The sequence below is a fragment of the Elgaria multicarinata genome, chromosome 14 (genome assembly GCF_023053635.1).
Source record: "Elgaria multicarinata webbii isolate HBS135686 ecotype San Diego chromosome 14, rElgMul1.1.pri, whole genome shotgun sequence".
Classification (NCBI taxonomy): Eukaryota; Metazoa; Chordata; class Lepidosauria; order Squamata; family Anguidae; genus Elgaria; species Elgaria multicarinata.
Genome location: NC_086184.1, coordinates 824,166 through 845,832, shown reverse-complemented (window position 1 = coordinate 845,832; position 21,667 = coordinate 824,166). Strand labels below are relative to the sequence as shown.

The window sequence follows — 21,667 nt, the reverse complement described above, 5'->3', positions numbered from 1 at the left end:
TTCCGAACAAAGAGGATTTAATCCAGCGAAGGTGTGTGCTTGGGTGTTCACCACAAATCTAGCCATTCCCTCTCCTTCATTTTGGCTTTGAACACCCACGCCTAAAGGCTCCCAGCCAGCAGCTTGATACGAGATGGCCCAGCAGACATGGGGGGAGGGGGGGCTCCAGCCGAAAAACTGGTCGTAAAAAGAAGGGACGGCCACCGCCTTCTGCCCTTGACCTCTACCACCAGTGCAAAGAAACGCCAGGAAGCAAGCGCCCATGTCAAACCCCACGGTGTTGGGTGGATCTAGGAGGCGTGCCAGTCCCCCCACCCCACCCCCACCCCAAACTGCTGAGCTGGTGGCCTTTCCTCCTGGCACCAGAAAGCAACGTTTCCCCCACTTTACAGAAGATGGAGACGGAACGCAGAAAGGGCCTGGTTTATTCGGAAGATGGCAGCTGCTGCTGCTGAGTCTGTTGCGTGGGAGGGGGCACACGGCCACGTGCCGGATGGCTTGAGGGGCCTTCGGAGATGCCGCGCCCTCCCCTCCCCTTTCTGTCCACTGCCTCGGAAGCACAGCGCTTCCCTGCACAGGCAGGTCGCCCAAGTCCTGCCTTCTCACAAACCCTTTGGAAAAGCAAAGTGTCCGCTCGCCGCCAGTGGCCCGGGCAGGCGGCCGTCCCTCCCCGCTTCATCGCTTCTTCCCAAACTTCCTGGCTGCTGTGTTGGGATTCAGGCGCCTCCTGCCTGCGCCCAGCGCGGCGTCCCGGATCTGCAGGTTGGCAGCCCGGCTGTAGATGTCGTTCTCCACAAACGGAGAAACCCCTGCGATGTAATCGGGGTTGAAGACGTCCGTCTTCTGCCTGGCCTTGCGGGAGAGCCGTTGCTGGGGGAAGTGCTGGTCCTCCGTCAGCTGGGGGTTGTTTGCGTGCTTGCCGCCCTGAGGAGCGGGGAGCGAGTACTGCGGAGAGGGACGCAGAAGAGCCTCAGAGGAGCCTCAGGCCCCGGCCGGGCCTAGCGAAGCCAGCACTCTGTTCACACATCAGCCAACCATGGGGAACCCAGAAGTCGGACACGGGGGCAACAGCACCCTCAGGCCCATGTTCCCCAGCAACTGACGTACAGAGGCAGACTTCCTCTGACACCAGGATTGGTAGCCATTGATAGCCTTCTCCTCCGGGAATGTGTCTAACCCCCTTTTAAAGCCATCGCTACATCTTGCGGAAGTGAATTCCATAGTTTAATTAAGCGCTGTGTGAAGAAGTACGTCCTGTTATCTGTCCTGAACCTCCCAACAATCGGCTTCATGGAATGACCCCGTTGGGTTCTAATATTATGGGAGAGGGAGAAAAGGGTCTCCCTGTCCACTCTTGCCACACCAGGCATAATTCTGTACACCACCACCACGTCTTCCCTCACTCACTTTTTTCCTACACTAAACTATCCCAGCTGCCGTAACCTTCCTTCACACGGGAGTTGCTCCGGCCCCTTGAGAACGTCAGTTGCCTTTTTCTGCAGCCGTTCCAACTCTACAATATCAGTTTTAGGTGCGGTAACCGGAACCGTATTCCAAGTCTGGTTGCACAAAGATTTGCGCAAGGGCAGTGTGGTCTTGGCAGATCTATTTTCAATTCTTTTCCTAATTACGCCTAATACAGAATACTCTGGGTTGACGTTTTCCTCAAGCTGCCCGCCACAACCCCAAGGCCTCGTCTCGGTCAGTCACCGCCAGCTCAGATCCTACCAGCTTATTTTTTTGCCCCAATGTGCATCATTTGCACCTGCTTACACTGAAACACCCGGGCAATTGATGCCCATTCTCCCACTCACAAACACAGACTCAGCAAGACAATGCCCTTGGCTGCTCTTTCGCATGAGGAAAAGTGGAGCGGGGCCCAGGGGGTCGGCAGCCCCCGCAGCAGCTGAGAGGAGTGTGGAAAAGCCACGGAGGGCGGTGACGGGGGCACAGGAAGTGCTGGCAGTGGCCCAGAGCGAAACCCCACTCACCCGGAGTCCACGCGGGTTCAAGACCTTTGGGTTCCGGGAAAAATGCACCCGGAGGCCGCCGTCGTCCTCCACGGTGGCCGCCACCTTCTTCAGTGTTTTGTTCCCGCAGTGAGGGCAGAAGAGCCGGGTCATTTCGGACGTCATCCTAGAGGAAAGCAATGATGCCAGGTGAGCGTCACGGTAGCCCAGGCCGTGAGGCTTGGGGGCAGCTGCTGTCCCGGGCAGGCCCTGGCAAGAGACTTACTTGAAGCAGCCGTGGCAGCGCAGGATGTAGCTCCGGGCGTGCCGGATCAGCAGGCCGTTCACCGCCAGCACGTGCAGCCCCAGCTGCAGCAGGACGTTCTGCAAGGGAAGGAAGGGGAAGTCGGCCAAAGAGGGGGCCAGAGCCCCAGCCAGCTTCTCGCCCGCCCGCCCGGCCAGCATCAGCAGAGGGAAGTCCCTCCTAGGGCCAGGAGGTGCTGGGCACACTGCAGGCTGCGGGTTCAGGGCTGGCTTGAGCCGAGGTCTGGGGCTTGCCCTGAATCAGGGAGGGCTGGCACTGGTTTCGGAAGTTTGCTTCCCTCCCCCCCCCCACACTACTGACTGGATGGACTCTGTTCCACCCCTGGACGGGAGTTACAAGCTGCCTCTGCTTTGAGCCCAAATTGGGACACACAGGTGGCGTCCCCTCCCCCCTCCCCGCACAGCCTTCTGGACCCCTCCCCCGCGCCTCCTTGTGACCCGCGTCTTCTGCAAAGATCCCCAAGCGCCCTCTTGCCTTTAGCTACCCAGCTCCCTAACCTGCAAGAAGCCTTGGCCCTCCTCCTTCCCCCACTCGGTGCGGCTCTCCAGAGTCCGCCCAGGGAAGCCCCGTTCCCAGCGCCGGCCTCTTCCTCGCAGTCATTTCATTCCGTAAAAGCGCCAAGAAGCACTCGGCCATCCTGCGCTCCTCCGCAAGCAAGCCGGTGTGGATGGAACCAGGGCCGGCAAGCTGGCCAGGCCTGCAGCCCCCCTCCTTCTCTGCCGCCCACCCCCGGGTCTCAGGCAGCCCCCACTTGCCTGCATGGCGAAGTCGGTGGTGACGCAGCCAACCTGCACGCCGGTCGGCTCATCGCCGTGGCCCAGGCCCTGCTGGACCTGCTTGAGGTTGCTGGGTGTGATCCAACCGCCGCCCTCCTCCTCCTCCTCCTCCTCCTCTTCCTCCTCCTCCTCCTCTGCGCTGTCCTCTCCACTCTCCTGGGTGTTGGGATCCTCGGGCTCAGCACGGACGGCGTCAGCTTTCTGCGGGAGACAGGTCAATTGGGACAGATCCACAGAGCAGCACCACACCTGCCGAGGCGGTGCCCGTGTCCCCGTCGAGTGGCCCATGGAGTCCGAGAAAGAAGGGGAGGGCGCTGGGGGGCTCTCACCAGCAGGGCCTGCAGGTCCTCCTCGATACTGGGCAGGGGAGGCCTCCAGAAGAGGAAGGAGCCAAACTCGGAGGCCAGCTCGGGCCCGGCGGAGTCTGCGCGTTCTCTGCCGCCCGCAGCCGAAAGGCGCTTTTCACCCCCAGGGCGTTTGGTCTAGGGAGGGAGGTGCAAAAGGAAAGCTAGTGCAGGGCAGTCGCCAGCTGACGGGTGAGTGTGAGTGTGTGTGTGTGGCTGCCTAAGGAGCGCTCAGTCCAGCTACCCCCATATAGGCGGCACTGACTGGCAGCGGCAGCAGCTCTGCAGGGCCTCAGGCAGGGAGGGGGCTTTCACAGCCCTGCCTGGAGGTGCTGCTGCTGCGGGGGGCTGAACTCAGCAGGCCAAGCAGCCCCCCCCCCCCAGCAGTCCTCCTTCCGCGGCTGGCACGGAGGAGCCGGGTGTGGATGCTGCTGCTTCCTAATGGCTCCAGGAGAGGGCAAACGGCTCCCGGACCCTTGCAGGAGGAAGGCGTGGAGCCACAGGCCTTCACAGCGGCTCGACAGAAGCCCCAGGGCCCTTCCCTGCTCTGGGCCCTGGCAGCAGCATTTCCCCCTCCCTGTAACCATCCCCAGCTGCCACATCCCCCCACCCCAGGGGAGACGCATGGCCAGGCTCTGCTGTGCTGCCCCCTTTCCAGGAAGAACGGGAGGAGTCTGGGGGAGCTCCGGCAGGAAGTTACCTTGGCAGGGAGGTGGAAGCCAGCGACACGCACTGGGGCCTCGGGGTGCTGGGTCGTCGAGCTGAGCGTTACCTGCAAAGACCCCGTGGGGAGGGAAGAATGGGGGAGAAATGAGGCACGTGGGGCAGAGAGCAGGTCCTGGCAGCAGCTGGGGGCCCCTGAACCCCGTCCGCCTTCCCTCGTCTGACCAGAGGATGGCGCTGCCCTCAAGACAGAGGGCGGCTGAGGAGGGCAGCAAGGAGGCACCACTGAAGGGGCCTCTTTGGAACTTGCAGCTGAGGGAAAGAGACCCCCCCCTCCGCCCTGGGCTCCCGACCTTTGCAGCCGGCGGCTACAGAGTCCTGCGCTTTGACCGGGGGCTCTTCCCGCCACCTCCAAGAGTCCTGCAGACTGAACTGGTGCCCTGTAGTGTAGCCCCACCCATCTGGAGGGCACCAGGTTGGAGAAGCCTGGGTGAGAGGAACAAGGGATGCTGGGTGTACTGCTGCAGCTCCTCTACCCACGCAAGACCCCCCACCAAAGGACGGCCACTTGGCAAGACCACGGCAGCCCTCGGGCAGCATGCAATTGCGGTGAACCCATCAGAGAAAGACATCCTGGGACTGCCGGATGAATAATCAGTAAAAAAAACCCGAGCCACCTTCTGCTCCGGCTCTTTCTTCAAGTGGGCCACACCAACGTTCTCAGCTTCCAGCTGGTAGGTCAAGGCCAGAACCTGGATGTCGGTGGCCGAAAGGCTGGGGTAGTCGCCCGTCTTCTTGGAAAACTCCGTCACTACAAAACAAAAGAAGGTTTTGTAAATGAATCCATATGCAGAGAAGCAGCGTGAGGAAGTCGCACGTTTTCGCAGGGGGCGGGAGGAACGTGGAACAGGGCACCAGAGAACACTGAAGAGCAACGAAGCCCGTCGGCCCAGATCTCTGCTCCTGGACGGCTTTAGTTCATTTATCTGAGGAAAACACTGAACAGCTGCTTTTTTGCCAAGAATCTGAAAGCAGCTTCCAAAATAAAGGAGCACAGAACAAAAACAGAACACAGGAAAAACAAGTTACAACAGAGTAGAGCAAAATACTGGCGTGAATCAACAACTCTGTCTGGGAGCAATCCTGCGCTCCGCCCCAGGCGTCCTCAGATTGGGGCTTCAGAGGTCAGAACCAGTGCTTTGAATGGTGCCCAGAAACAACTGCCGAAACAGGCGCCACACAACCAGCCTCGGGCCCTGCGCACACGGCTGTGTTTTGCACCATCCTTTTGGAACTTCCCGCTTCCCCCAATTGGGAAAAAGTACTGCTGAAATGAAGAACGCTCAGGGGAGCTGGCAGAGGGGCGCGTGGAAGGACACGCAAAACAAAACCCAGAGAGAGAGCTCAGAATTAGCTAACGTGAAGCATTTGCCTTTTGCTCGTGGCGCTCAGGATTTGAATAAAGAACCCAGTCGATCCTGCAAGCCTGGCCTTTGCGTTTCCTCCCCTGGCCCCGGTCCCAGAGATGCTACCGGAGCGGCATTGAGTGACGCCGTGGTGGCGCCTAGTTTCCGCTAGTTACGTCCGTATCGAGTCCAGAGGCGCCGTTTTTTAAAGAGAGGGCTTGGAAGTGCGGGGCCAGAAGCATGGATGCTGGGGTCCGAGAGCGCCGGCCACTCACCCAGGCGCACGTATTCGGGGAAAGGCTGCTTGAAGTGGAGCTGATAGGGCAGCACCGCCAGCCGCCGCCTGGTCTCCTTGTCCCGGATCTCGGCCACCACTTCACGGATCGTGTAGACGTTCCTGCCAATCTCCTGCCAGTGAGGAGGAAAAGACCCACAGGGGCTGCTGCCAGGGGGCACCAAGGGGTGGGGGTGGGGGGTCCCGACTGGGCTGAGGGGGAGGGGCGGCCCCGGCCCCCACCCCCACCCCCACCCCGCCTTCCTCCTCCCCCTCCCTGCTGGGGGGCTTTTGGGCAGCGCAGGAAGGAGCCAACGACCCGCAAGGGGTCTCCAGGAGCCCAAGGGAGGAGCTGCCCGGGACTGTAGCTCCCAGCATCCTGCTGCCAGCATGGCCAATGCCCGGGGATGATGGGAGCTGCAGTCCAAGCACACCTGGAGGGCGCCAGGTTGGGGAAGGCTGCCAGTGGTTTGGACCAGGGCTGGGGGAAGCGGGGCCACCCACCGTCCCACCCCGAAGCAGTGGCCGTGCCAGCTGTGGCTGATGGGAGTCGGGGTCATTCGCCCGCCCCGGTACCTGAAGCGGGGCTGCCCGCAGGAAGGCGCCGGCGTCGGCCACAACGTGCTCCACGGGAGCCATCTTGACCCGCACCGCGGCGGTCGTGGGGCACGCCGGGAAGTGCAGTCCCTCCCCCGGAGCATGCCGGGACTTGCAGTGCACGGGCTGCGAGGGGAGGAAGGCATGCCGGGAGCTGCAGTTCCTTTGCCCCCTCGCTGCCGCTGCCCGAGGCCCGTCGTGCTCGGTGCTTTTCTACGGGGCGGAGCAGAAAGGGAGATGGACGGATATTGCATTCAATGTTAATACATAAACAGTGCATTTAATGCTAAAAAATAAATATTGCATTTAATGTTAATAAATAAACATTGCATTTAATGTTAATAAATAAATATTGCGTTTAATGTTGCCGCTGCTCCTCCTCCTCCTGAGGTGGTGGCGATGGGGAAAGTGTTGTTGTTGTTGTTGTTATTATTATTGCCGCTCCGCTCTAGCCACTCCGCCTCCGTGGTCTGCTCTTCTACTTCCGAGCTGCGTATCATGTGATGTGTCACATGACCAGTGACTAGAGTAGGCGGAAGTGGGAAGAAGCTGAACTGTCGCCGGTAAGTCCGGTAGCGGGGCGGGGCCGTGGGGGGCGACGCGCAGCCCCCTCCCGCGGCGGCCCAAGGCGGGCAGCAGCCCTTCGCGGGCCCACGGCCAGCGAGGGAAGCGCGGAGCTCCGGGGACTTCGCGGGACGGATGTCCCCTCCTCCGGGCAGCGGCAGCAGCGCGGGCCAAGCGGGCGAGCGGCGGGGAAGCCAGAGCCCGGGCAGGGGCTTCCGCCTGGCCAGCGCCGCGGCCCTCCCCGCCCCGCCTGCAGCCCGGGTCTGCAGCCCCCGCCCCTGGCCGCTCTGCTCTGCCCCTCCCAGAAGGCGCTCGGGCTCAGGCTTTGGCGAGGGCCAGAGCTCTTTCTCTGCCGTCTGAGCCTGCTGCTTGGAAGGGGGCATCCTTAAGGCAGCCTCCCCCAACCTGGCGCCCTCCAGATGTGCTGGACTACAGCTCCCAGAATCGCCCAACCAGCTATGCTAGAGAGGTGTAGGAGGGCATCAGCTGGGGAGGGGAAAAGAGGCAGCAGTATCCTCCAAGGCACACATGGCCCCAGCTCCTTCAGGCCCTTTGTCTGGGCTAGTATTAGGAGCCAGTGCAGAATTCCCCCATCCACCCCCCCCGCTGCCACCACCACCACCCGGGAGAAATGGGCTTCTGTGACCTCCACAGGTGTGTGTGTGTGGGGGGGGGAGGGACGAGGGCGCCAGGTTGCCCTGTTCTGCACCAAGTGGAATAGTCCAGACAACCTGTGTGTTGTGTTTTCTGCGGCTGCTTTGATTTGCAAGCCCTTGCTGGAAGTGGGGGGCGGGGTGGGGGGCAGGCCTGCATCATGCCGTTGGATGCTCTTCTTTCTTTGATGCGATTGCCAGATGGCCCTTGTGGATGGCTTTTGCTACAGGCACCGTGACTTCCTTGGGGTCTGTTCCACTTCTTTGCTTTGACTAAGGGGAAGTTTGCACTGCTCCATTTGTTGCATTGTTTACAGTCTGGGACCTGCCACTTCCGTCAGAACGGTTCTTCACATGCTGACTGCATGCATGGGCAAAGACTAAGGCATTTTTGCTTCTTGAAATGGTTGATTGCCTGCCTGCCACCATTACGTGTGAGTAGGCACAGCCCCCTGAGCTGCGTGTGACACTGTTTGACCAAAGAGAGGCAAGTGAGCCTGGGGATTTCTTTCCTGGTTTTGCAGGGGAAACTTGGGCCTCTTTAAAGGCCGAGCAGTGTTTCCAGGAAGCATCCCGGAGGGAACGTGCTATTTCAAGATAAGGCAAGGGCATCGCCTTCAGCTCTCTGTCAGGTGAACGACTGCTGATGCACGTCTTGAGGATGGCTGAGTGGCTTTTCCCGCTGCTCCCCGCATAGCTGTGCTTCGGACTTTTGGACTTCCGGTTTGCCTGTTGTGTTTCTTTCTGGAAGGAACCATCAGTATCGCTGTTCTTTGGGTAGAGCCGAGTCCTACCTGATTGATCTCAGCCCAACCCCTTTCCGCTCTGCTAAACTCAGTCTTTGGTCCTGTCTGGAGGGGCACCGGGGATCACTGAGGAGGAAGTGACTGGCTACGCGTGCCGCCCGTTCACCTTCACACCAGGCAGGGCTCACGGGAGCGAGATACCTGCCTGGTGATGGAATGCGTTAATGATTAGTGGGGTTCCTCCTGAGCAGCTTGCGTGGTTGCCAGACTCATGTCTGTGTTGTTACGAGCCGTCTCTGTTTGCTGGCTCTGGTTGCTCTTGGAGATCTACAGCCAGAATCGACCAGCTCCCTGGAGGGAGGGGGGGGGCAAAGTGAGGGAGGAAACGCAGCCAGGAGGGACCTTCCTGTTTTCTTCTGCTTATCTCACGGGCACATCTGCCGTCCAGAGGCTTAAACACACAGACAGGCTGCCCACCCTGGGGCCTAACAGCTTGCAGCTCTAGCCTGAAGAAGAGGTCGCCTGTGTTTTTACATCTCCTCCTCTTGTTGTGAGCTGAGCCAAAGACTCCCTCAGCTTCTCTTAGCTGGAACTTGCCATGGGGCAGGAGTGAGCTGTGGAGGAGCAATGCTGGCGCTGCCTGTGATGTCTCTGTGGCCTCTTCGGCTGTGCCCTGGAGCTCCGCACTTCCTTGTCCCTTTGCCATCTCGATCAGTGGTGGGAAAACCCCCAACCACCACGCGTGTGCACACACACACGTGGTGAGACACACCAAGGGCCTGGTGACTGCAGGAAGTGGTTCCCTTCCTCTGAGCTCATGCTGGGTCTGGGGTACTGTGGGTTGTCCCCAGGCAGCTCTGCCCTTTCCAGGCTCAGAACCCAACAGCTGGATGAGCCCTACATGTGGAGGGTGCAGAGTGCCTGAGGCTGTTGGGGGGGGCGAGGGGGGGGAAGCAAAACACTTCCTGTGCTGAGCCAAAGGGGCAACGTTGAGAGAAGCAGCAGGAAGCAAATTCCTGGGTTTGGGGATGCCCGTGCGAAGCCCTGGCTGCCATTGCGCTGCTGTGTGACACTGCCTCAAAAGGAGGAGCATTGATGGGGCGGGGGGGGGGGGCTGCCTTGGTCCACCCTGGGGCTGGGAGCCCCCGCTGTATGCCTAGGGCCGGAGCTCAGAGGGGGCTTCCTTGCTGCCCCTCAGAGGCCATGTGGGCCATATCTCTCTCTCTCTCACAGGCTCCTGATGATGAGATGGCCTCCGCGGGGCTGCCTGGAGAGAAATCTCTGCTCACTGTGAAAGGTGAGTCTGGGGGAGCCCCTCCAGCCCAAGCCGGCTCCCATCAGCTTCAGCGGGTCTTTGAGAGCGGGGAGGGGGGAGGCTGCCGTTGGCCCGTCTCAGGCCAGAATATTTGGAACTCCTTTGGGCCCGGAAAGCAAGGGCGGCTCGACAAACCTTCGAAATGTTGAATAGGAGCTTTTGAGTTATACAGAACTGTAAACTAATTCTGCTGAGCAAAGACTTTTGGTGGGGGCGGTGCACGTGTGCACGGAGGGTCAGTGAAACGTATGGGGAGAGATGATTTCACGTATCCGAGCTGGTGCTGAGTGTTCTTAGAAAAGAAGAGTAGGTTGGTTTACACTCGTCTCTCTTGGCATTAAGCACCTGACTCTGAATCATAGAATCATGGAATACTAGAGTTGGAAGGGGCCTCGAAGGCCATCGAGTCCAACCCCCTGCTCAATGCAGGAATCCACCTTAAAGCATTCCTGACAGAGGGTTGTCCAGCTGCCTCTTGAAGGCCAAGTGTGGGAGAGCCCACAACCTCCCTAGGGAACTAGTTCCATTGTCGTGCTGCTCTAACCATCAGGATGTTTTTCCTGATGTCCAGCCGGAATCTGGCTTCCTGTCACTTGAGCCCATTATTCCATGTCCTGCACTCTGGGAGGATCGAGAAGAGATCCTGGCCCTCCTCTGTGTGACAACCTTTTAAGTATTTGAAGAGGGCTCTCATGTCTCCCCTCAATCTTCTCTTCTCCAGGCTAAACATGCCCAGAGTCCTGTATTACTTGAAAGCCTGCATTGCGCGCAGGGCCCTGGTTGGGCCCATGGAAGGCCTCTGCCTCACTTGCGGTTGCCTTCCGGTCTCAGCTGCTCGTTTGCGGCCCCCAGAGCCAGGCTGACTTTTCCTTAGCGTGAGCCAGCATTTCCGTGCCCGAGGGGAAATCCCTCCCAGTGAGTTTGCTGCAAGAGCTTCGTCCTGTCGGGGCTTAGTCTGACCTGTTGTCTAGAGCAGCTTTCCCCAAACTGGTGCCCTCTGGAGGTGCTGGACTTCATCTCCCAACTTTCTGCTGGAAATGTTGGGGGTTGTAGTTCAACACCTCCGGAGGGCACTGAGCAGGACAAGGCTGTGCTAGAGCTTGCCAAGAGGGCCTGGAGTTGGCAGGCCTCCTTCCCTCTCGCTGTCAGTTCGGAGGGGAGCAGAGAGGCTTCCTCTTCAGCTTTGCTCCATACCGACATGGGGGGCAGGTGTGTGTGTATGGAGCGGGCGGAGAGTGGGCTGCTTGGCTGACTCCTTCCTGGCCCCGGAAGCCGTGGGTCCAGTTCAGAGAGGAATGACGGACTGAGCCAGGCTTGTTCACTGGGCCTCTTCCATGTCCCAGGAGCCGTTGCTCTCCGTCTCTCCACGTGTGCGACATAACGCCAAGCCTCTTGCACTCTGTCGGCAGGTATTTGGGGCGTTTGATTCTTCAGGTTGTCTCCCCGTTACAAGAGTTTAACAAGATGCCTACAGGTTTCGCTTTTGCCTTCTGGTTTATCGTGAGCCAGCAACGTGCAGTTGGGCCGCTCCTAAGGCCTGAATGTGACGCTCTCCCCGGCCCAAAGAGGCTCCGCTTTCTAGCTTGGCCGCGGGTGCCAGGCCCCGTGTGGACAGCGGCCTGCCTGCATCCCAGGGAGAGGGAAGCTGTCTGGTGGGCCGCCGCCTCGCAACAGCTGGGCCTGGCCAGCTGTGAGGGAGGCAGCGGCCACCCTGTGCCACCAGGGGGCTCCCCACACCGGCACTCGCTCTCGCTTCCCTGGGCAGCCGCAGCGGGGTTGGCTCTCGTCCTGCCAGCGGCTTGAAAGGTCGGCCCCAGCTCTCTAGGCACTCGGCAGCCTTTGGGGCTCTCCAGCTGGGGTTTGGCTCCGGATCCCGAAGAGGAGATTCATTGGAACGCTGGGGGGATGACCCCCTCCCCCGTCCAGTTCCCACGGTGGAAGCCTTGGTGTGTGTCTAACCCGTGTGGCTTGGAATGCAGGCGCGTAGCTTGGGAGGGGTTCCCGGCACCCACAACACACTGCGCTTCCCAGGATGCTTTGCATGAAGCCACGAGCAATCGAGCACGTTTAGATTGAGAGCGTGGCTGTGCTCTTGGGTCGGCTTAGTCCTTAGGGCCTTGTGCTGGCATGAAGGATGTATGAGTGTCTGCGCAGGTAGAGGTGGTCCCGGAGGGGCGCAGGGGGCACACAAGCCCGGGACCGTGAAGCAGCCCCTTACTGCCCCCTTTCCCCCTCCAGTGGTGTCGGCGAAGCCCAAGGCCCATGGGCGCCAGTCTCGCATCACCTCCTTCGTGGAGGTGGCGGCAGACGGGCTGGCCAGCGAGACCAAGAAGACGGGGAAGCGGATCGGGAGCGCTGAGCTGCTCTGGAACGAGAGCCTTCTGCTGTAAGGACCTGGGGCCCCGGAGGGGGAGGGGCAGGGAAGGGGGGGCTGAGCTGGGGCAGCGTCTGGGTTTGCCCACTGGAGTCCGCACTGCTTTGCGATGCTCAGGCAGGCAAGAGGACGTGGGGCTCTAGGAACCGGCCTTGGCCTGAGCCAGGCCTTTGGGCCGTGGAGCTCACGGGGGTCCCCACCGAGTGGCGGGGAAGGCACTCTGGGGCCCGAGATGGCAGGGCTCGGCCCTGGGACCGTCAGCACGCACAGCCGGGGCTCCACCCCTGCCCCAGCACGGGCAGCAGGGCAGAAGATCCAGCTGTGGGAATCGCCCAGGGTAGAGGTGCTGGCCGTGCCAGATCTCTGTGGCTGGGTGGCCCCTGTGTGAACAGAATGCTGGACTAGGGGGCTGCTGTCTGGCCCGGCCCGGCCCGGCCCGGCTCCCCTGCCCCTTCCTCGGCCCAGGAGAGCCCTCCTCGCAGGGGACTCGGCAGCCCACTCGGCAGCCCCCCGCCCTTGGATTCGTTGGTCTCTTAAGTCCGCTGCCCTTTGCCTGCGTCTACAGACAGGGCTGGGCTGGGGGGGGGGGCGTGGATGCAGACTCTCGGTGCCTGGGCTGCACTTGCCGCCTCTGCTGATGCTCAGACGCCTGTTGGGGGTTCAGAAGGCCACGTCCTTTTTTTTACCGCCGTGGCTCGTTGTGATGTGCCTGATGGCTTTCCTTGCATGGCCAACGGCGGCGCCTCCGCCTTCATCACCCCCCCTGGACTGCCACCCCCATGGCCTGCCTGGCCCCGATCCCGCAGCCTGGCCCCTCCGTTCGACGCGCTTGTTTTCTTCCTCCTTCCCCAGGAACGTCACGGCTCAAAGCCACCTCGACGTGAAGCTGTGGAGCTGCCACACGCTGCGCAACGAGCTGCTGGGCACGGCCTCGGTCAGCCTCCCCAGCGTGCTGAAGCAGAGCAAGGGCAAAGGTAGGCCCCCGCCGGGCGGGCTCCCCTCCCGTGGCGCCCCGCGTCCCCTGCTGCGCTCGGGGCGGCCCTCCTCCTCCTCCTCCTCCTCCTCCTCCTCCTCCGGCCTTGCCGGGTTCCCTGCTCCTCCGTGAGGTGCCTGCCCCGGTGGAGCGCTCCCTGGCCTGGAGGCGGCGGTGCAGGCGGCCTGGCCTCGGGAAGGGACAAGGCCTCCTTGTGAGGGGCCGGGAGGCCTGTCTGGCGCTCAGGGAGGCGGCTGCTGCTGCTGCTGGCGGTGCGCGCGTGCGAAGGCTCCTTCCGTCTCTCCAGGCCCCTTGGCTGCCGGTGCCACCTGTGGTCGCTGGAGTGGCCCACGGCGGCTGCCGCCCACTGCATGAAGGCTTCTATTCAGGGGGCTCCAGCCAGGGAAAGGCTCCCTCCGTCGCCTCCTCCCGGCCATCCCCCCACCCGCACCCAAGCTGAGAGGGGCTGCACTGGGGAAAGAGGCGCAGAGAGCCCCCCTGTTCCTGCACGGCTGTTCTGCGGGGTGGAGGGAGGCCCCTTGAGGCCTGAGCCCGTCTGCGCTTGCTCTGTGCTTTCTCCCACAGCTCAGGAACTCCTGGCCACAGGGACCTCCCAGAGCAAGGGGGGGCCCAGGCAATGGGGGGGCCCAGGCAATGGGGGGGCCCAGCTGTGTGGGTGGGTGTTGGAGACCCTGCCTGGTGGATCTGTGGGTCGTTCTAGACTCCCCTCCCAGCCGGTTTGGACTCCCTTCCCCACCTGGGCCCCCCTCCTTCCGCCCCTCCTCCCGCCCCTCCTCCTCCTCCTCCTGTGCTGGACACAAAGCTCCTTTCATGAGGTGAGGAACTGTTTTGGGAAGCCAATGGAAACGGCTCCCCTGGATCCCAGCGCAGACCGAATTTTCCCTGGCAGTGGCCATGAGGGGAGGCTCCTTAAAGCGACAGCGCAGCCTTTGCAGCGCGTGGGGCCCAGGGCACGCTCCTGCCCCGTGGCCGAGGTGCAGGCTTCCTTTCCTGGTTGACGTGAGCCAGACTAGAGCGGGTTCTGGCCCAGGCCTGGCTAGGGAGCCCAGGGCACAGCTGCCTCCTCCTCCTCCTTCTCCCTCTCTCGGTACGTGTGTGGCCAGTGCTCCAATGACCACACGCCCAAAGAGCCCCCCCTCCATGCCCGGGGAGGGAGGGGCAGCCCTCGTCCCCTGCTCTTCGAGGGAGCGGTGGCAGCTTCCTGATGTAACGTCTGCCCGTCCCTCGGCCTCCAGACAGGTTTCAAGACACAAGATGCATGACGAGTGAGAAAACAAGCTGCCCGTGTGTGACAGCCGGGCCTCTGTTCTCCGCCTGTTTGTTTGTTTGAGATGTTTCTGCCCCAAGCGCCAGCTGAAAAGGCGCTCAGAGTGGCTCACTGACCATCCGTGACACGAGTCCTAGCCTCAGAACCTTCGCTGCTGAAGGCCACGACACGAAAGGAAGTGGGGCAGGGAGGGAAGAGGGGGAAGACAGGCGGCCGGCAGCTTTTTGCCTGGCTGCAGAGATGAGGCCTTGAAGCCCCCCACTCCAGAGGGGGAAGTGGGGGACGCTTGAGCCGTGTCCCTCTGGTGCGCGGGGCCCCTGCTGAGGGCTCACCCAGTCAAGCCTGGCCAGCCGGCTCCCAAGGCTTTTGGGGCAAGCAGCATTTGTGCCTCCCTCCTTGCGAGGGGCCGAGAATGGCGGCGTTGGCCCTTAGAGCCGCCTTCCCCATCCTGGCGCTGTGTCCAGATGTGCTGGACCTACGGGGAGTTGGAGTCCCACAGAACTGGAGGGCGGCAGGTTGGGGAAGGGGCTCTGGAGGGGACCTGGGGAGCGGCTGGTCCAAGCCTGTCCCTGGCTGAGCCGTGCGATGGGCCAGAGTTGCTCAGCACCATCCTGGGGGGAGGAGGGGGCAGCGGCCCAACCAAGGGCTTCTTCTTGCTGTGTTTGGGGACATTCCGGCCGGGTGCTGAGCCTTCGTGCTGCGGCCCAGAGACTCGGGCTGGTTGCCTGAGCAGCTCCTGCTGCCAGTGGCCACAGGTGGACTCTCTGCCGCTCACAGCCGGGTTTCAGAACCGGACCCCCCCACCTTTTCCCAGCCCCTGTGGAGCTGCAGGAGGAGCGCGTTCGGAAGACGGAGGGTGGGGAGCGAATGGGCTTAATCGGAGCCAGACGGCTGCCGCCTTGGCTGGAACAGCTCCGGGGTGGGGTGGGACATCAAACAGCGTGCTTGCATCTCCAGCCCCGCAAGGGGCTCTTCGTTCTCAGGCTTGCCCTGGGGACTGCTTGAGAGACCCTGGGCCTGGGGCCGCTCCCCCCCCTCTTTGGACCTGCTCTTATTTATTTATTTATCTATATTTATTTTTTACATTTATATACTGCCCTGTAGCCGAAGCTCCCTTGTCTCCCGCCGGCCAGGCTGGGAACGCGGCCTCCTGGCAAGGCTCTCGCGGCAGCTTAGATCCAAATTGCGGTCCTGCCCAGAACGGGGGGGTGTGTGTGTGTGTGTGTGTGTGTGTGTCCGTGTCCCAGAAGAACAGGGTGTGCGCGCGTGTGCGTAAAAACAAGTCCTCTTGGTGCCCGCTGTGTTGGACCGCTCAAACGAGGGGAGGGGAGGCCGCCAGGCTGCAGCAGCAGCAGCGTGCACATGGCACACTCCCCCTTCTCATGTTGCATCAAAAGGTTCTTGTTTTGGGAGCCCCCCCCCCCACACACCCGGCCATGCTTTCACAGCAGAGGTCTGTGAATTTGCTTCCCTTTTCTGCTGTGCCTCTGGCATGGCTGCTGGAGCTGCAACCGCAAGGAATTGGTCCAGGAACAGGCTGGAGGCCGTTCCCCCCCCTGCCCCCCCCCCCTGCCGTCCGTCTGTCCGTGGGGACAGGACCGAGGGAGGGAGGGAGGGGTGAGCCGAGCGGCTGGGCTGCTCCCCCAGGAGGCGGCCTCGAAGGAGCTCCCTGCCGCCCCGCCTTTGCCAGCCCCTCCCTCACGATCCCGCCCAGCAGGAAAGTGAGTGCTGGGGCCCTCTGTCCAGCGCCCGACGAAAAGGCCGGCCAGTGGGTGCCACCCAGAAAAGGGGCCTGGGGGTTCTGGCGGAGACGCGCTCCGTGGGCTGCGGCTGCAAGACGGGCGCCTCCCGTGCTCGGGCTTATCAGGACGGGTCAGAATAAAGCGGCCCATGATGCAAGGCCCTCCGACCAGCCTTCCCCAACCTAATGCCCTCCGGATGTCTTGCACTACAACACCCAGCATCCCCCAGCCAGCTTGGGGTTGGCATCCACACATCTAGAGGGGGAAGGCTGCCAAACGCCCATCTAGAGTGTGGCCTCGTTGGTCCATTTTCTTTGATGTCGAAGATTTCTATCCTGCCTTTTGATCAAGTGAGCCTCACGGCGCCGGATGATCCTGGGGCACGCACGCACGCACGCACACGCAGCCCCCAGCGGTTCCCGGTCCCTCGCCTGTCGGCCGAGGCCGGCATGTGCCCCTTCCGCGCGCTTTGGCTGCCCTGGGTCCCCTGCCGGCTGGAGCCGCTTGGCAAGTGGAATTGCAGCCTGGCCAGTGGAAGCCATCCCTGCCCCCTTGAGGCGGCTGGGCCCAGGCTGCTCTTCCACTTGCCGGGACGAGGTTCTTCCAGGTGTGGGGGGAGAATGCCTCCCCCCCCCCCGCAGAAGGCGGCAGCGGCGGGTGTCTCTCTCCAGCTCCACAGCCCCAGGGCAGCGTTTCGAACGCCGTGTGCCCTTTGGGTTACCCCCTCCCAGAAAGGAGACAGTGGAGCTGAAAAGGGGCAGAGAAGTTATTCATTCATTCGTTGCCTTTCTGTAATGCCTTTCCTCCAAGGAGCCCAAGGCGGCTTACATGATCACCCTTCTCACAACAACCCTGTGAGGTAGGTTAGGCTGAGCATCTGGGGCCTGGCCCAAAGCCCCCCCCCCCCCCGCTGTGAATTTCATGGCTGAGTGGTCTCCCCAGTCCGGTCCAGTACTCGTCTAACCACTACCCCTCACTGGCTGCTAAAAGGGGCAGCCCAGATAGCCAGGGGCTGAAGAACACCCACCCCACCCCCCACCCCACCCCGCACACAAGCGATGAAAAGCAAATGCAGCAGCGGGGGCTTTTTAATTATTATTATTGTTATTATTTGTATCCCGGCTTTTGCCCAATGCTGGGCCTCAAACGAGGGGAGTTCAAAAGAAAAGGCAAGGGCAAGGGAGCCCTCGGCTCTCAGGGTAGGGCAAAGAAAGGGCCGCTTTGTGCCACGCAGTGTTCAACTCCGGAACGCACCGTCACAAGAGGGGGGGCTGTGGCTGCCCTAGAGCGCTATCAAGGGGGTGAGCCCCACTTAGCTCAGCGGAGACCCCTCGTTCCAAGGCTTTGCGCCTGGTTCCGAGGGAGGCCGTGGCATCCCTCCGCCTCGAGAGCAGGCGCACCCGGGTGCCTCTGCCTCAGGAGGCTGCTGATGGGCCTGGGGCGGACTCCCCCGGCGCGTCCTCCATGGGGGCTGTGACGGGCTGCTCTGTTGGAGCTGGTGGCCGCTGCCGCTCCCTCGCGAAACGTGCGCTTCTCGAATGGCGCTGCTGCCTGCCTGAGCGACAGGCGGAGGCTGCGAGGTGCAGCCTTGTGTAGGGCTGGGGCGGCCCCCTCCCCAAATCCCAGCACTGCTGCTCACGCGCACACACAACCTGGCTTTGTGCGCGCGCCCCCCCACCCCCGGTTGCCGCCACAGTGAGGTCCCTTTGTGCGAGCCGAGCCGGGCTGGCGGCGGAGGGGTGCGTGGCCCGTGTTTGTTTTCCTCCCATAAAGCGGAGGGAGGGGAGCGGGGTGTTCCCTGCCCGCCTGGAGACACAGGCACCTTGTCTGGGCAGGCGACAAAGAGGGTCTGTGCGGCCTGCAGCGCCAGCCGGCGGGCGAGGAGACCACGGCGGCCAGGCTCCGTGCGCCAGTGTGGGGCAAGGGTTTGCCCGAGCTTTGCCGCCCCGACTCCAGCTGTACCTTTAGCAAACCGGCTTTGCTTGAGGATCCCCCGAGTGCACCTTTGGCCCGTGTTGCCGAGCCGGCTTCTGTATTAAGAGGCGCTTCCCGCCCGCCCCTCTTGATGCTGCCATTCAAAAGCCCCCCCCCCCTGCTTTGGGGGGCTTTCCACACCGGGGGCTGCCCAGGGCGACCGCTGGGGGGGTGGGCCTCTGAGTGGCGCCCGGCCTTCTCCCCACAGGAGCCAAGTGCGTCCCCGGCTGCCGAAGGGCTGGGCTGGGGCGCGGGCCTGGTTCTCTCCCCGCTGAGCCGTGGCGTTTCCGCCTCCTCCCTGAGGGGCTCCATCCGGCAGGGCAGAAGCGCGGCTCCCCAGCTGCGGAGCTGCTGGCAGAGTGGGCTCAGCAGCAGGGCAGCCAGGAGCCGGGTCGGGGCGCTTCCTCGGTCGGTCGGGGCTGGTGGGTGAAGGCCTGGCTCTGCTGCGCGGCCCGTGAGGCTGGTGGCCCGGAGGGTGTGGCGGCAGCGGCCAGGTGAGGGCAGCCGGGTGGGGCTCCCAGCTGCTCTGGGGCGAACGGCTTCCCTCCTGTCACCTTCTTCGTCCCTCACAGTGGAGAACAAGCAGCTGACCTTGAACCTGCAGATGGAGAACAAAGGCAGCCTTGTCTCCGGCGGGGAGCTGACGATTTTCCTGGACGGGCCCGGTGTTGACGTGGGAAGCGTGCCGAATGGCAGCATCGTGGCGGAGGGTGAGTGGAGAGCCCGGCTCTGCGGATGCCTCCCAGGCCAGCTGCTGGCTGCCACCTGGGCAGTCAAGGTGGCAGAGAGGGCTGGCTCTCTCTCTCTCTCTCTCTCTCTCTCTCTCTCTCTCTCTCTCTCTGTCTCTCTCTCTTGCTCTGTGTCAGATCCATTGGGGGAGTTCCGCCGGAAGCCCTCCCTCCCTGCACCCTGATCCCACATGGGTGCTGCCTGGTGGTGGGGGAGGAAAAGCTCTGCTTGGGTGCTCAGGGGCCCTGCTCCCAGGTGCTTCCCACGTTACTGCAAAGCGAGGAACATTCAGGATTGAGCCCAGAGTGGCCGCTGGCTCTCCCAACTCCCTTTGGGGTCCTGGGAGGCCTCGTACCCAGGGAGGCGACCCTAGCAAGGCAAGGCCCGTGGAAGTCAATGGGTGCTCCTGCCCTGGGGACGAGCCCACAGGTGCCCCAAGCTGCTGGACGACCCCATCTGAAGCTTGCCACCCGTTTGAGGTTGACCCGGTGGCTTCAACATGCAGCCCTCCACACTGATACCACCGGGGAGGGACGGCAGCAGCACGTTCCAGTGGTCGCCTTCAGCCAGCCAGCCCCAATCCGGCGCCCTCCCAAGCTGCCCTGGCTGAAGGCGTGGCTGGGGCCACCTCGGACTGGAGTTCAGTTATTTTTTCATTACATTTCCGTACCGCTCAGTAGCCAAAGTGCCCTGGATGGTTCTCAACAATTAAACTATAAAATGCAGCACAATAAAACAGCAGCAGTGTAAAGATTTAAAAATACACGAACAGATTTCAAAGCAACAAAAATGAAAATGCCCCGGGGGAATAAGGCGGCTTTCAGCTAGTGCCAAGAAGAACGCAATGTAGGCGCCAGGTGGGCTGTCCATAACTAGGGTGCCACCATTGATCAGGCCCTGTCCTTAGTAACCACCTGCCTCACCTCGTTGGGCAAGGGCACGAGAGAGAAATGGGGGAGAGCTAAAGATGGCCACAACTCTGGGGAGGATGTGGTCTGCAGAGCTGATGAGGGAGGGAGGGAGGGAAGGAAGGAAGGAAGGAACGGTGCCCCCGCTTGCCACAGAGCAGGGTGGGTACTTGGGGGAAGACACCCCCCCCCCCGAGCAAGGCTGCCCTGAGGACATGGCCGCCCGCCAGGCTCTGCCCCCCTGCTGACCTAGCTCCATGCTTCTCCGACATCTTCCTCCAGGTCGCAGCCTGCGTCATCCCTAGCCTTCAGCCAGTCTTCCCCAGCTGCGTGGGCTGCATCTCCCAGCATTCCTAGCCAGCAGGGTCATTGCCCTCCAATGCATCTGGAGGGCATCAGGTTGGGGAAAGCTGGCTGAAGGCTACAACCGGAAACTGCTGCTGCTGTCCCTCCCCGGCGGTATCAGTGCAGAGGGCTGCATGGGCCAATGTCGGGTGGGCAGCTGGCCTCGGTCGTCCAGCTGCTTGTGTGGGGGGGGGGCACGTGACTGACCGGCCATACCAGGGCTGGGCTTTTGGCACGCCTGCGTCCCTCTCTGACCTGTTTCTCGCTTCCTTACACTTTCAGGGTCCCAGGTGGCCGGGAGGGACCCCGGTGGCCCAGCGCCCTCCCCGGAGAACCGGCACCAGGTCCCCAGCACTAACTGCTTTGGCAACAGGTCCAGGTAAGAGTCTCCCGACGTGCCGGTTGGGCTCTCTGCAGGAGTCCTCAGCGAGTTCTGGTCCATGACGGCGGTTGTGAGAAGCAGCACCCAGCACAGGCGGAAGCGGTGGCGAAAGGCCCAGAGGCCCACCGGAGCCCCGGGGCGCGGCCAGGAAGGGCTGTGTGGGCAGCAGAGGCTGGGAGAGCCGTGTCCGGTTTTCCGTAGCCAGGCTGCGTGTGCCGGGAAGGTTGATGGACAGCGGCGGCGGCGGCGGCTGCTCAACCTCTGGGGATGGGGGGAGCATTTGGCAGTTGGTGCCTGCAGCTGAGGGGGGGGGCACTTGGACGTGAGTCGGGCTCCCTGTCCGTCCGTCCTATCCTCACGTCTTGCAGCGCACGTCATCCGCGGTGTGTGGGCAGCGCCATGAGGCCTGGAGACGTGCTGGACGTTGGAAGGTTGTCCGGAGCTTGAGAGCCCTGCTCGGGGGCTGGAGCGGAACCGTCAGAGGTGGCCTCAAGCAGCCTTCCCCAACCTGGAGCCCTCCAGTCGCGTTGTAGGCCAGGTTGGGGAGGGCCGGCCTCCAGGCGCTGAGCACCCTTGCCTGGAGCAGCCCTGGGCTTTGGGGGCTTTCCAGCAACCCCCCCCCCCCCGCCCCAGGGGTCATCTTCTCCTTTCAGGGAAAGGCGTGTGGTATTATTACCATGACGGTTATTGGCTCTTTCTCGCTCATGGTGGTTTTTCTAGAGGGACGTGACGGGCTTTGCCAAGTCATGCCATCTTTTACAGATTCAGGAATTTCCTGACAATTGAGCATGTTTTAATTATGACTGCTTTCTGGATGGTGGTGTGGATGTATTTTGGCAGGCCCAGTTTCTGAAGGTTTTCTTCTTCTGCTGCTGCTGCTTATCATCATCATCATCATCATCATCTGTCACTGACATGGGCTGCTGGGGGCAGCAGGAGAGAAATGGGGTGATCAGCCGGTTTCCTCCGTGTCGCATGGGCCTGAGAAAACCTTTGCCCCTGGGCTGCCACATTCCCCAGCGAGGAGGAGGAGAAGGAGCCGCCCCTCTGAAGCTGGACTAGTGCGGGTGGAAACAGCGGTGGGGGGGTGGGGCTCCTGGCTCCGGCTGGGGTCCGGGCCCCCGGTTGCTCCAGGTGGGGCTCCCCCTCCCGGTCAGGGGGCCACAGAAATGGGTTTGCTTTCCTGGGTGCGTGTGGCTTTTTCTCGAGCGGAGTGGTGCTCAGGCGGCAGCTGAGCAATGCCCCCGGGCAGGGGCAGGCACCCTGGGTCTGTCTGGGTCGGATGAGGATGCCGGGGGTGCTGGGGCCGGCCTTGTACTGAGTCAGCCCCCCTCCCCTGT

At 62.2% G+C, this 21,667-nt stretch overlaps 2 protein-coding genes across 3 annotated transcripts in view; one reads left to right on the top strand and one right to left on the bottom strand.

The window, feature by feature from the left end:
* On the bottom strand, positions 1-6,421 carry NOB1 (NIN1 (RPN12) binding protein 1 homolog). Its single transcript, XM_063141208.1, has 9 exons — positions 6,314-6,421; positions 5,739-5,871; positions 4,735-4,868; positions 4,095-4,166; positions 3,380-3,532; positions 3,030-3,251; positions 2,236-2,333; positions 1,992-2,136; positions 1-945 (listed from the first exon to the last, which is right to left on the bottom strand). The coding sequence occupies exons 1-9, from the start codon at positions 6,374-6,376 to the stop codon at positions 676-678; spliced, it is 1,290 nt and encodes a 429-aa protein (XP_062997278.1). The 5' UTR covers positions 6,377-6,421; the 3' UTR covers positions 1-675.
* A 431-nt stretch (positions 6,422-6,852) lies between these two features.
* WWP2 (WW domain containing E3 ubiquitin protein ligase 2) overlaps positions 6,853-21,667 on the top strand; it is a 37,853-nt gene continuing 23,038 nt past the window's right edge. For both annotated transcript variants that reach the window (XM_063141454.1, XM_063141452.1), the window contains exons 1-6: positions 6,853-6,897; positions 9,531-9,594; positions 11,851-11,998; positions 12,839-12,960; positions 18,536-18,673; positions 20,228-20,324. In XM_063141454.1, the coding sequence (XP_062997524.1) occupies positions 9,546-9,594; positions 11,851-11,998; positions 12,839-12,960; positions 18,536-18,673; positions 20,228-20,324 (554 nt within the window). In that variant the 5' untranslated portion in view covers positions 6,853-6,897; positions 9,531-9,545. The remainder of the gene's footprint in view (positions 6,898-9,530; positions 9,595-11,850; positions 11,999-12,838; positions 12,961-18,535; positions 18,674-20,227; positions 20,325-21,667) is intronic.

Excerpts from the sequence above, each read along its gene's own strand:
- NOB1 (XM_063141208.1), bottom strand. The coding sequence starts at position 6,376 with ATGGCTCCCGTGGAGCACGTTGTGGCCGACGCCGGCGCCTTCCTGCGG. Across the intron at positions 4,869-5,738 it reads CCCCGAATACGTGCGCCTGG|TGACGGAGTTTTCCAAGAAG; the intron begins GTGAGTGGCCGG and ends TTTGTTTTGTAG. Across the intron at positions 2,334-3,029 it reads CCACCGACTTCGCCATGCAG|AACGTCCTGCTGCAGCTGGG; the intron begins GCAAGTGGGGGC and ends CTTCCCTTGCAG.